Below are 12456 nucleotides of genomic sequence, written 5' to 3' on the forward strand. Positions count from 1 at the left end.
AAGTTAAAATATGCTATTAGTCCCCGTTTTATATAGAATCTGATATTTTTAATCACTATATTTTAAAAATTAAAAATTTAATTATTTTATTTTTCAATTTAAAATCTTAATTCAATAATTATCACCATGGATTGTTTCTACTAAAATTTGTCAATTTAATATATTTATTTTCTGTGATACGTCACAATAAAACAGCTTAAACAACATACTAAATTGATATTTTTTTATAAAATTACTTATGATTTTAATGATTTAAATCAGAAAGTTTTTTTTTTGCCCTCTCAGCTATGCTTGAATTTAAATTAAATGATTTGAAATATATTTTATTTAATCTTAATTTTAAAACATATAAATGTAAAGATAAAGTTATTTATTTTACTGTTCTTTAAACAATAATATTAGCTTTATGGATGCATGAAGTTTTGGCATGAATTTCTTTTAACAGTTTTTGGCTAGACTTGATCATAAGTCAAGTTATTTGTATAAAAAAAATGAAAGAATTTAGATAAAAATGAAAGTTTGAAAAATGGGTTTGAACAAAAAAATAAAATTCATTTTCTAAACGGATCAGGTCTCGAGTAAGATTTTTTTGGTCTAGCCCTGAATCAGCTTATACTTTCTTTTTGTTGTCATCTCGTTATTATATTGCTATTATTTTGTTGTTATTATTTAGATATTGTATAACTATTGTTTTATTGTTAATTTGATTACTATTTTAGAAGCAATTACTTATTAAGTTGCAATTGTGTTATTTAAGTATAAAACATTTTTAATGTATTTTCAATTTGTAGGAAAATATTTATTTTAATATGTTTAGTGCATTCAATATATTATATTTTTTAAATTTATTTTTATATAAAAAATTAATACGGACGGGTCAATTCAAATTTGAGTTAAACATTTTTAACCTGGGCCGGACTTAGACAGAATTTCAAACTAATTTTTTCAATAGGGGTGGAGCCCAATCCTAAAAAACAAACTTAAAAATTAACATAGTCCTAGTCTAAACTTAACTCGACTTATAATGAGGACTACTTTAGACCCATAAATACTTTTTATTGGTATTTTGTTAACAAATGTTTTTAAGGCATTTTTTAACCGAGTTGTTACCTGTTAATAAGTTGTTTTTAAGGTACGTATTAATGGGGTTGGTGTTAAGTTAATTTATTTTTATTTGAAAGATAGTAATTAAGTATAATATAATAAATGGTAATGAAATTGGAATTTAATATATATTAAAGAAAAGTAAAATATGACAGCAAGACTTCATAATTGTTATAATAATAAATTAGAAGTTCTCGTCGTTCTGAACAGTAAAGCTCACCCCCGAGAAAATGAAAAACGCGTTTGACCTTGTAAAACTCGTTCACCATGAATGCTTCTTCTTCATCTTCATCAATCTCCTTTTCCTTTTTAACGCGTACACACGCTGAGTCAAAAAACACCCAAAATTTTTGTTGCCCTGAAAAACAGTAATTTAGGCCGCAAAACGTCGCTGAATCGAACACTTTCAAATACCCCACTTCTTCCCTCCATTTTCTCCGCTTATCAAGCCTTTTGCTAGAATCTTAAGAACCAAAACCCGACAAAGATCTGCCCTTTTGCTTTGTCTTGTTTTCAGCTTGATTTATTTGTTTTCTGGTCTGATCAATTTTATTTACATTTTTGGTTGTTGTGATGGCGGATATTGTGAAACAAATCTTGGCGAAGCCGATTCAGTTAGCGGACCAAGTAACGAAAGCGGCGGATGAAGCGAGTTCGTTTAAGCAAGAGTGTGCGGAGCTTAAGTCCAAGACAGAGAAACTTGCTGGCTTGCTCCGACAAGCGGCGCGTGCGAGTTCCGACCTTTACGTTCGTCCCACGCGCCGCATAATCGACGATACTGAACAAGTCCTCGACAAAGCCCTCTCTTTGGTCCTCAAATGCCGCGCCAACGGCATTATGAAGCGCGTGTTCACAATCAACCCTGGTGCCGCCTTCCGTAAAATGTCTTCCCAGCTCGAGAACTCTATCGGCGATGTGTCCTGGCTCCTCCGTGTGTCAGCTTCAGCTGACGATCGCGACGATGAGTACTTAGGCCTTCCTCCGATCGCTGCTAACGAGCCTATTTTACACCTAATTTGGGAACAGATCGCGATTCTTTACACCGGTTCGCTTGAAAATCGGTCCGAAGCGGCTGCCTCGCTTGTTTCGCTAGCCAGCGATAATGATCGATACGGGAAACTGATTATAGAAGAAGGAGGGGTTGGGCCGTTATTGAAATTAGTCAAAGAAGGGAAAGTCGAAGGTCAAGAAAACGCCGCCAAAGCAATTGGGCTTCTCGGCCGGGATCCCGAAAGCGTCGAGCACATGATCCACGCTGGCGTTTGCACGGTATTTGCGAAAATCCTCAAAGAAGGTCCAATGAAAGTTCAAGCCGTGAGTGCGTGGGCAGTATCTGAGTTGGCTGCTAATTACCCCAAATGTCAAGATTTGTTTGCCCAGAACAATGTCATCCGATTACTCGTTAGTCATTTGGCGTTTGAAACGATTGAAGAACATAGCAAATATGCAATTGCTAGTAACAAGGCTTCATCCATCCACGCAGTGGTTATGGCGAGTAGTAATAGTAATTCGAATGTGAAAAATGTTGTTGAGGAAGATCATCAGACTCAGATTCCGCACCCAATGGGGAACCGAGAGCCGAATCAGATGCATCATGTTGTTAGAAATACTATGGCAATGCAAGGAGGGGCGAAATTGCCACAAAAGCCTAGTAATAACCATGTTAGGAGTAATAGTCAGGGCAATGTCATCGCCAAGCAAGCTCACCAGCTCAGTTATCAGTATCACCAGAATGGTCTGATTACAGGGGCGAGTACGAAGGGAAGGGAATCGGAAGATCCTGCAACCAAGTCTTCTATGAAAGCAATGGCAGCTAGAGCCTTATGGCATCTTGCAAAGGAGAATTCGCTTATCTGCAAGAGTATAACTGAGTCCAGAGCATTGCTATGTTTCGCTGTTTTGCTTGAAAAAGGAACTGAAGAAGTGCGGTTTAATTCAGCTATGGCATTGATGGAGATTACAGCTGTGGCAGAGCAGGATCCTGATTTGAGAAGGTCTGCTTTCAAGCCCAACTCTCATGCTTGTAAGCTCATCGTGGACCAGCTGTTGAAGATCACTGAGCAGGCCGATTCAGAGCTGCTGATTCCTTGTATCAAGGCTATCGGAAATTTGGCTAGGACGTTTAGAGCTACGGAAACAAGGATGATTGCCCCTTTGGTCAAACTTCTTGACGAAAGGGAAGCCGAAGTTTCCAAGGAGGCTGCAATTGCACTCGCCAAGTTTGCTTGCACGGACAACTATCTACACCTTGATCACTCCAAGGCAATCATTAATGCAGGAGGTGCAAAGCATTTGATTCAGCTTGTGTATTTTGGGGAACATATTGTTCAACTCCCAGCATTACTTCTCCTATGCTACATTTCCCACCATGTACCTGACAGCGAGGAACTTGCTCAAGCCAAGGTTCTTACCGTGCTCGAATGGGCATCCAGGCAATCCAACATGACCCAGAATGCAACTGGCAAACTCTTACAAGAGGCCAAAAGTAGATTGGAGCTGTATCAGTCTAGAGGGTCAACCGGATTTCATTGATTCAATCACTTTCCCTTTGTAATTTCTCTCTTTATACAGTACCCCATCATTGAGTTCATAATTCTAAATTGGAGTGTACATACAGTTAGAAGTCTTCCAGATGCATGCTAAGTAGTATTGTCAGCCATTTGCAGAGTTGCTGCTTCTTTTTTTTTTTTTTTTTCTGTTCTGTGTACTGACCAATTGCCCTAGGAATCCCAGCTGTCTGTTAGTTTATAAACTATAAGTTAAATTCCCTGTATTATTGCTTTTCCTGTATGCAATGTTGGGAAATGCAAAGTTAGCCTTTTTTTTCTGCTGAAACATCAGTTTATGGAGTGATGACATTTCATGCCGAAGGTACATTTGCAAGATTCTTTGTCTTAATGCAACATACTTCACTTTCAATTGTGAGATTCGCATGCTAATGTCCATTCACATCACTAGGTTCGTAACCAATTCGAATATTATTGCTATAGCCTACCTTGTACCCTCCAAATTTTCTACTCTTTACTATCCTAGTTTACATCATGTGGAGCATTTTGGTTTGGTGATATTTCCTATATGGATGATTGCGTTGCAAGCTAAGAATCAGATTCCATTCCTGCAGTTCTTACATATGGACAAAATATCATCGCTTACATGGAGCGTTTGAATGAAGATCCGTTAATTCTATATCAACCATTATTATTATTAGTATTTTTATTTTTATATCAACCATTATTATATATGAAACCAACGGAACTACAATAAATAAATGAATAAATAATACCCAGAAGATGACATAATATAAAAGAACAAGTCAGATACAAAGACCTGCCAGAATCTATATGACAAGAATTATTAATGAATTAAAGTTTATACAAGTGGTAGGTGAAAATAACAAGACACTAGATTTAAGGACGTCAGCCACAATACTCGGTACCGTACTTGCCAGTACCTACAGTTTCGGTCATCAGGCGGTACTAAGTACAACTCTCCATGTGCGCGTGGTTAAATGGATTTGAAAAAAAAAAAAAATTCGTTTAGAGAATAAGTCGGGCTTCATGTAAGATTTGTTTACTTAAACTTAGCACAATTCGAATTTATAAAAAAATTATTTTTTCTATATTTTTTACTATTTTGTTGCTATTTTTGTTGTTTTTTTACTGTTTTGTTATCATAATATTATTATATTATTCTTATTTTGTTGTTATGGTTTGAATATTCTATAATTATTATTTTATTTTTAATTTTGTTATTATTTTAGAGGTATACATTATATTTTAAATTGCATTTATGTTAATGTTATTTAAGCATACATAGTTCTTTTAATTTGTTTCCAAGTTGTTGGAAAATATTTGTTTTAATGTTTTTAGTATTTTTGATGTATTATATATTTTTTTTAAAAAATTATATCAAAAATTAATATAGGCAGGTCAGGCCAAGCTCGAGTTTTATTATTTTTTATCCGAGTCGAACTTGGGTAAAATTTTAGGTCCATTTTTTGGCCGAGTCCAGCCAAGCAAACAACCCTAAAATTTTGGTTTGGCCCGGCCTGACTCATGAACTCTTCTAGTACTAAGTAACTTAGGCTTTATTCTAGTGAAGATTCGATATGTTTCGACTTGTTTTAATCAATACTGATTTTTCTTGATATGTGTTGGCTCGGCTCATATTAGTTAGTACAAAGTTTCGTTTCAATCAATATTAACTTTTATTGATGTATACCACTCCTATCAATTAGTACAAAATTTTGATATTTTAAATATAATATTTTTTCAGTATTATACATTTTAAAAATACATTTAAATTTAAAACATAATTATTAAATTACGCCACTGAACTTAATTAATAATTTTAAAATTTATATCTACATATAATATATAGATAATTATTTGATATATTGAAGGTTGAATTTTTATCTCCATAACTCCGCTATGGAGTTAAAACAAAATTCTACTCCAGTTTATCAAATAATTATCGTAAATATATTTTTCTTCAAAAAAATCATAAATATATTTATATAGACATATTTGAAATATATTTATATAATTTATTAAAAACTAAAAATTATATGTGAAAATAAAAATCAATAAATCCCAAATACAAGCTGCAACACATGAAGCCCCCACACCAAAAGCTCATAATAACATGCTAATGAATGAAAAATCAGTTTCATTTTCTGTGAAACATCTTATATAGCAACTGAACAATGAACATTTTATTTTTGGTGAAAATCAAAATCTAAACCACATTTACACATTGACTCATGATATAGTAGTAATGTTGTTTCTATCTCTTTTGCAATGTGCATATTGGAAGTTCATCAGCTGCTTCTTTTGTTTTTCAGGTTCCTGTCTGTTTACTACGGAGATGTTTCCAATGGAAGGAGAATGGTCTCTGTCAGAGCCCAGGTTACCTGCTAAAGTTGTGGAGGAATCAAAGAAAAATGATGAAGGCATTGTGATTAAAATGCAAAATTGCCCTTTTCACATTAAGATGCAAAATTGCAAATTAATCAAGTCTATAAGCCATTAGCAAGTTCAGCTGGTTTTTGTTTGTTTCTCGTATGGCCTCATCATCATATTTTTGCAGGTATCCCTTTATGTTCTTTATATATTGCCCTTGTCTTTCTTTCTTTCGCTCTATTAGTAATACAAATATGCAGAAAAAGGTCATACCCATTGGTTGAACATACTAGAGCTACATTTGGGATGACAATGAACATTCTTTGCCAGTTTGCCCTGTCTGGCTGTCCCCACAACCCTTTCCTATTCTATAACACATCACATGGTTCCCACATCAATTCTTATCTTTTTTAGGTTATAAATACTTATACACATAGGCACATATTCCTCATCTAAATATTTTCCTACCAAGTGCTTCTAAATTTGATTGTTCACAGCCTTCTTTGAAGTTCACTTCTTTCATTCCCTCCTTATTCAATGGCTACTCATCAGCTTTCCATTGTGTTGGCTATGTTCTTCCTTCAACTGTTCTTAGGTCTCAATTCTTTTGCCAATTGATTTTTCGTTGTCGTTTTTAGTTTTTCTTTGCTTTGTTCGTATTGGTTTAAAATCATGTTCTTGTTTTACAGGTTCTCAATCTCATTCATCAGTGTTCACAATGGTAAACAAATGCAGATACACAGTTTGGCCAGGGGTTCTGTCAGGTGCTGGAACACAGATTTCTCCAACAGGTTGCATTCTTAGACAAGGCGAATCAACATCCGTCTCGGTTCCAACATCTTGATCAGGTCGCTTATGGGGTCGAACTCTTTGCACCGAGGACTCTTCTGGCAAATTCTCTTGCCTCACTGGAGACTGCGGCTCATCTACACTAGAGAATGTTCAAGTAGTGGTGCTAGCCCTCCTGCCACTATTGCAGAGTTTACATTAAATGGTGCTGGGGGATTGGATTTCTATGATGTTAGCCTTGTTGATGGATACAATCTCCCAATGATGGTATCCCCAAATGGTGGAACTGGAGGTAACTGTACCTCAGCTTTTATCGGTGGTGCCATCACCATTTTGGCGGCAATGCGGCAGCTGTGTCATCTCTTTTGACAATGCCAAGTTGCTAACCAACAACATTAGGAGCTCTTCCTATTTCTATATGGCAATTTTGGACCTCCGATAGTTAGGTCCTAGCAAACCATAGAAGCAATTTGTAGCATGAATGGATTTGAGTGAAGAGTGAGAGCTGGCGATTAGACATAAATTGCAGGAACTGACAATTAGTTCACTATGTAACCTTTTTTTTCTCCTGGCAACTGTCGCCTACTAATGCCAATGGAACTGACTTCATTTATCTCTAGCTATTTGTTTTATATGGAAGTGCAATTTCGTTTGCCCTTTATGCCTGATGATGACAATTATCTGATGATTTGTTTAGTTTAAGATATGGTGTGGGTTTTACCCTCACATCTTGATTATTTTACCAACAATAGATTATTAAAAAATTGACCTCCTGTAAGCAAGCTATACATCAATGAAACAGATATTGTTAATCTGTAGAGCTGTGACAATCGTCACATAGGATTATCTTCAATTTCAATTTAGAGAAATTATTAACACAAAATTCTAAGAGTAATCCAAAATAATCACCAATATCATTACTTTTAATTCAAGATATAATTATGTAAACACAACAATACATCAGATTATGCATGCAAAAAGTGAATACTTAACCAATAGGCCATAATTTAAAATTCTAAACAAATATAGTTAAATGTGTATAAATTACACATAGGATATATTTAGTTTTGACTTTTAATATCTCTTCCACTATTCCTAATATCTATTTTAGGATAACTAGTAATTGTTGTTTAGAATAATCATAGCTTGTGAATAGCTAATTAAGAACAATTTAAGACAATTGTCATCCGAATAATTGTCATTTAAAAACAATTTTGTTGAAAATAAATATTGTTCGAGTCAACTCTTCTTTAGAATTGTTCCTTTCTTTAAGAACAATTATGTTCAAAATAACTTTGATTTAGAACAATTGTTTTTCAACGGTAGTTATTATTCAAAATAAACTCGTGAAAAATAAAACAACTTACAATAAAATAAAATTATCCCAAGCAAAATGTTCTTCATGAAATGTTCCACAAAAGATATTTTGGACAATACTATTTTACTAAAGTAGAAGAAGTAGAGATAATCTTAGAATATTGTAGTATTTTCGAGTTATCCAAAGAATTTGATTTCATAGATAAATATAGAGATACTTCAAAGATTTTTCTTTAATTTTTTCTATAATATTGAGTTTTTCTCCTTTCCTTTTAGAATTATAATAAACTCTTTTTACAATTCACAATTGCCAACAATTTAAGTTCTTTCTTAATAAAAATATATTAATACTTTTGTGAAATTTATGACTTCTAAACTTTCTTTAAAATTCTCTAAAGATTATCTCTTTGTTTGGTCTTACTCTGAATTACAATATTATTCTTTTTCCACCTTACAACCCATCATCAACTACTACCATTATTGTTAGGTTTTTTTAGTATTTCTTTTCGCCATTTCTGAATACATTTTGTTTCATTTGTTTAAAATGTTATAACTTAATGGAATATAGACTTGCTCATAGCCCGACCTAAAGGTCTGTTTGAAATGTGGAAGGATTTGGGTAAAAATATAGGCCAAAAAATAGGCTTGGGCAAAAAAATAAGGTTCGTTTAAAAAATGGGTTGGGCCTCGGGTAAGGCATTTTTTGTTCAGGCCCAGCCTGAATTCACAAAAGGACAAAAAAGAACCGCTATTTTTTTGTTGTTTTAATGTTATTTTCTTCTTGTTTTCTCCCTATTTTGTTACTATTTCACTATTATGTTCACTATTTTGTTGTTATTGTTTGGATATTGTATAACACTTGTTTTATTGTTAAATTTGTTATTATTTTAAGAGGCATTTGCTTGTTGAGTTGCATCTATCTTAGTGTTATTCAAGTATACATAATTTTTAAAATTTATTTTTAATTTGTTGGGAAATATTTATTCTAATGTTTTTAGTATTTTGATTTATTATATCTATATAAATTGTATAAAAAATTAATACGCCCTGGCCGAGCTAGACCCTGGTTTTAGCATTTTTATCCGGGTTAGGCTTTGACAAAATTTTAAAATCATTTTTTGGGCCGGACTAGCCCAAGCCTAGCAAACGGGCCTAATTTTTTGTTGGCCCGGTCTCAACCTAACCTAGCTCATGAGCACCTCTAATGGAAAACCGCCTACAGTTAAAATTAATCGAACTTTTGTTATTCATTTGGCTTGTATAAATCTCCTAAATTGTTTGAGGATAATAAACTTGTTGATTGTGGAAAGCAATGGAGTGGAAGCAAATATTATGAAATGTTAGAAAATTTTTAAAATATTTATAATGTTCCAATAGTTATAACTGAAAAGTTACAAGCGACTTAAAAATAATGTTAGTTGGTAATTAAGCAAGAGTTCTCACTATTCATAGTGAACACTTATATCTCTTGTCACCAAAAGTTATATCACTTAATTAATAAAAAAATTAAAGGGTCATAATTATTTAAGTTGATACCTATTGAATAATAATGTTTATGATTAAAAATATGATTATCCATTTGGGTAGTTATGTCCTTATGAAGAGACACGAGACCTCTTATAAATAGGAGAAGAATTTCATTTGTTGGACACACCCAGAAACATAGAAAAAAAGTTTCTTTTTGATCTCTAATCATATTTTATATTATTAGATTGTTCTATAAAGGATTACTGCATAAATTCTATATAGAAATTGATATCATTGTTATGTTCCACTCAATATTCGGTAGACTGTTTTCGTTAGTGTAAAATGTAGATAGTCATTGGGTTTCATTGTATTCTCGAGTTTCATTTGTCATTAACTCTTTCACACACTATAATATAAGTGATAGCGAATAGAACATTAAAAAAAGTGACATTGATACACGTCTCGAACTCTTTGTTAATTTCTCATAAATTTATTTTTATCCCTATGCACCAACATCAAGTTCATCAACGTTACAGAATTGGTATATTTTGTCCCACCATCCATCCATATATGTGTAATTTTAAAATCTATTATCACTTTCTAAAAAAATCATTACCATTATTATAGATATTAGATTCATCTATCGTAATTTAGTCTTGTTCCGTGCCATTTTAATATTTAATATAATTAACACATTTCTTCAAAATAATTTATTTCAACATAAAACATTTTTATCTTTTAATAATTATTATAAAAATATTTTTATAAATTTACTTTTTTAATAATTATATATAATGATAAAATGATAATTTTATATAAAGTGAAATACCAAAATTTATCTCTTAAATGAATTGATTGAAAATCCATTTAGATTCTATAATCTAACTGATAATGATGCTTCGAATTACGAATATTCCTAAATCAGCCATAAGTAGGCAAAGCAATAGCTTGAGAAGGGCCATTCAATCTGTCAACCTCATAAACACGTATTTATCTGCTGTATTGTTTGACTTGAAGGTGTAAAAAGCCATCTTCTAATTTAGTTTTCAGTTTCGTCATAGATAATACCTTTTTAGTCATTTAGACAAGGAAAGAAGTGTGAAATATACTGCTACGGCTGTAAATGGATGATGTCATTAAAATAGAGTTTACTTCACAAACCATTTTGACCTACCTGTGGATGTTGGGTTTTATAAGTTGATTTCCACCTCAGCTTTGATACAAAACTCGGCATTGGCTTGTTACAAGTTTCTATCCTTTTTTAGGCCACGACTACAACACTTATTTACTGTGATCCCGATAGGTTCTAAAATTCCAACTAAGCTGTACGATCACTTTTGCTAAAAGATGTCATATGTGGCATTTTCGATTATATAAATCTTTCAAGTATAGTGGATTTGAAGTTTGACCCAACTTTTTAAGAATTTTGTGGATTAATTATTTAAGATTAGTAATATGTGATTTACAGTGTCTTGTTAGATATTTGATAAAACAGACAAGTTTTTCACATACTAAGAATTAGCTTAAGTAGTAGGATAGTTGCTCACAAATGTTGTATATGCGATAGGGCATCGCAACGTACTCAGCATTTTTTTTTTTTGGTAGATAGCTGTACATCATGCATAGTTCATTCTAATTTCCGATAATGGAGGATTCTGGCATTTCCACCACCGTTGGCATTAAACTTTATGGACAAGTGAGCCAGTGCATTCATATTGTTCAATAATGAACCATTTGTTTTCAAACAAAGTTGGTGATCTTATCCTCAAGGAATTTAATTATTTCTAACAGTGGAGAAATAGACACGATAAACACATTATAAAGCAAAGCAAGCTACGTTAAATTAAGAAATTTTTTTCTTTTAATAAAAGCAGAAGATGAAACACTTTCAGCTTTCAACCCATATCAATTTCTGATAAGGCAAAGCTAAAGGGGCAAATATTATATTGCACAACTTTTTCCATTTCCCACAATGGTGGTTGTTTGTTTGACCTTTCATTTTTTTTTTTTAAATCCTGCTATTTGTTAGTATATTTTGTAATTAATTATTAATTTCATTATTTTCAAATAAAAATCTTTAAAGATTAGATTATTTGTTAATGTTAAATTAAAGCCGTAATATTTAAGTATTAGGTCCAATCCATTTTTCCATTTATATTAATATACATTACTTTATTTATATTTTTATAAAACAATAAATATATAGTACTATAAGGAAATATTAGAAAAACATATTAAGACTTTTATGATATGCAAGTTGCTTGTGATGAACTGGAAAGGCACTATAGTGTTTCTTTTTTTGCGGGTGGCCGCGGGGAGGGGGAGTTTGCTTTACTAGATAGTGGTAATGGTTTTATTGGTGCATGAATTTGCACTAATCATAATTTTTATTAATGAATGGCTGATTTCCATGCACTCCTTTTTTCTTTTTTGTTTAAATATATATTTTAATAAATTTATTATAAATTTTGTTTATATCTATTTTTACACATAATATTTAGAATTACTTATAGCTTTTTCTTAATCTATAAATATGAATAGAAATTTAATACGCTTTAGAGCACTCAAACCCAAGTCTTCCTACATTAACAACAGTTCCAATATCAATCAAAAAATTAGGAAAAAAAAATATAAATGAACTTTTTTATACTAGATAAAAAGTTAGAAAACAGCACAAAAGAATTAGATTATGTTTTTGAGTTAAATTCCGGTTTGTTTAAAGAATTAGATAATACGCTTCATGGTTCTTCATACAGCTGCAAAAACTCTGAATAGTTCTCTTCATAATCGTGATGTCGTCCAAGATCGAATGCGCTTACCTTTGTAAAAATTTTTGCTTTCCCTCAATAATTCTTCCCATGAGTTTACCTATCCAGAT

General features: G+C 32.3%; 1 protein-coding gene across 1 annotated transcript; it reads left to right on the plus strand.

Moving 5' to 3' along the window:
- Nucleotides 1–1245: 1245 nt before the first annotated feature.
- On the plus strand, nucleotides 1246–3939 carry LOC108479906 (uncharacterized). The gene has a single exon (XM_017782756.2). The coding sequence runs from the start codon at nucleotides 1678–1680 to the stop codon at nucleotides 3634–3636; it is 1959 nt and encodes a 652-aa protein (XP_017638245.1). The 5' UTR covers nucleotides 1246–1677; the 3' UTR covers nucleotides 3637–3939.
- Nucleotides 3940–12456: the final 8517 nt, after the last annotated feature.

The sequence above is a fragment of the Gossypium arboreum genome, chromosome 11 (assembly GCF_025698485.1).
Source record: "Gossypium arboreum isolate Shixiya-1 chromosome 11, ASM2569848v2, whole genome shotgun sequence".
In the NCBI taxonomy this organism is placed as follows: Eukaryota; Viridiplantae; Streptophyta; class Magnoliopsida; order Malvales; family Malvaceae; genus Gossypium; species Gossypium arboreum.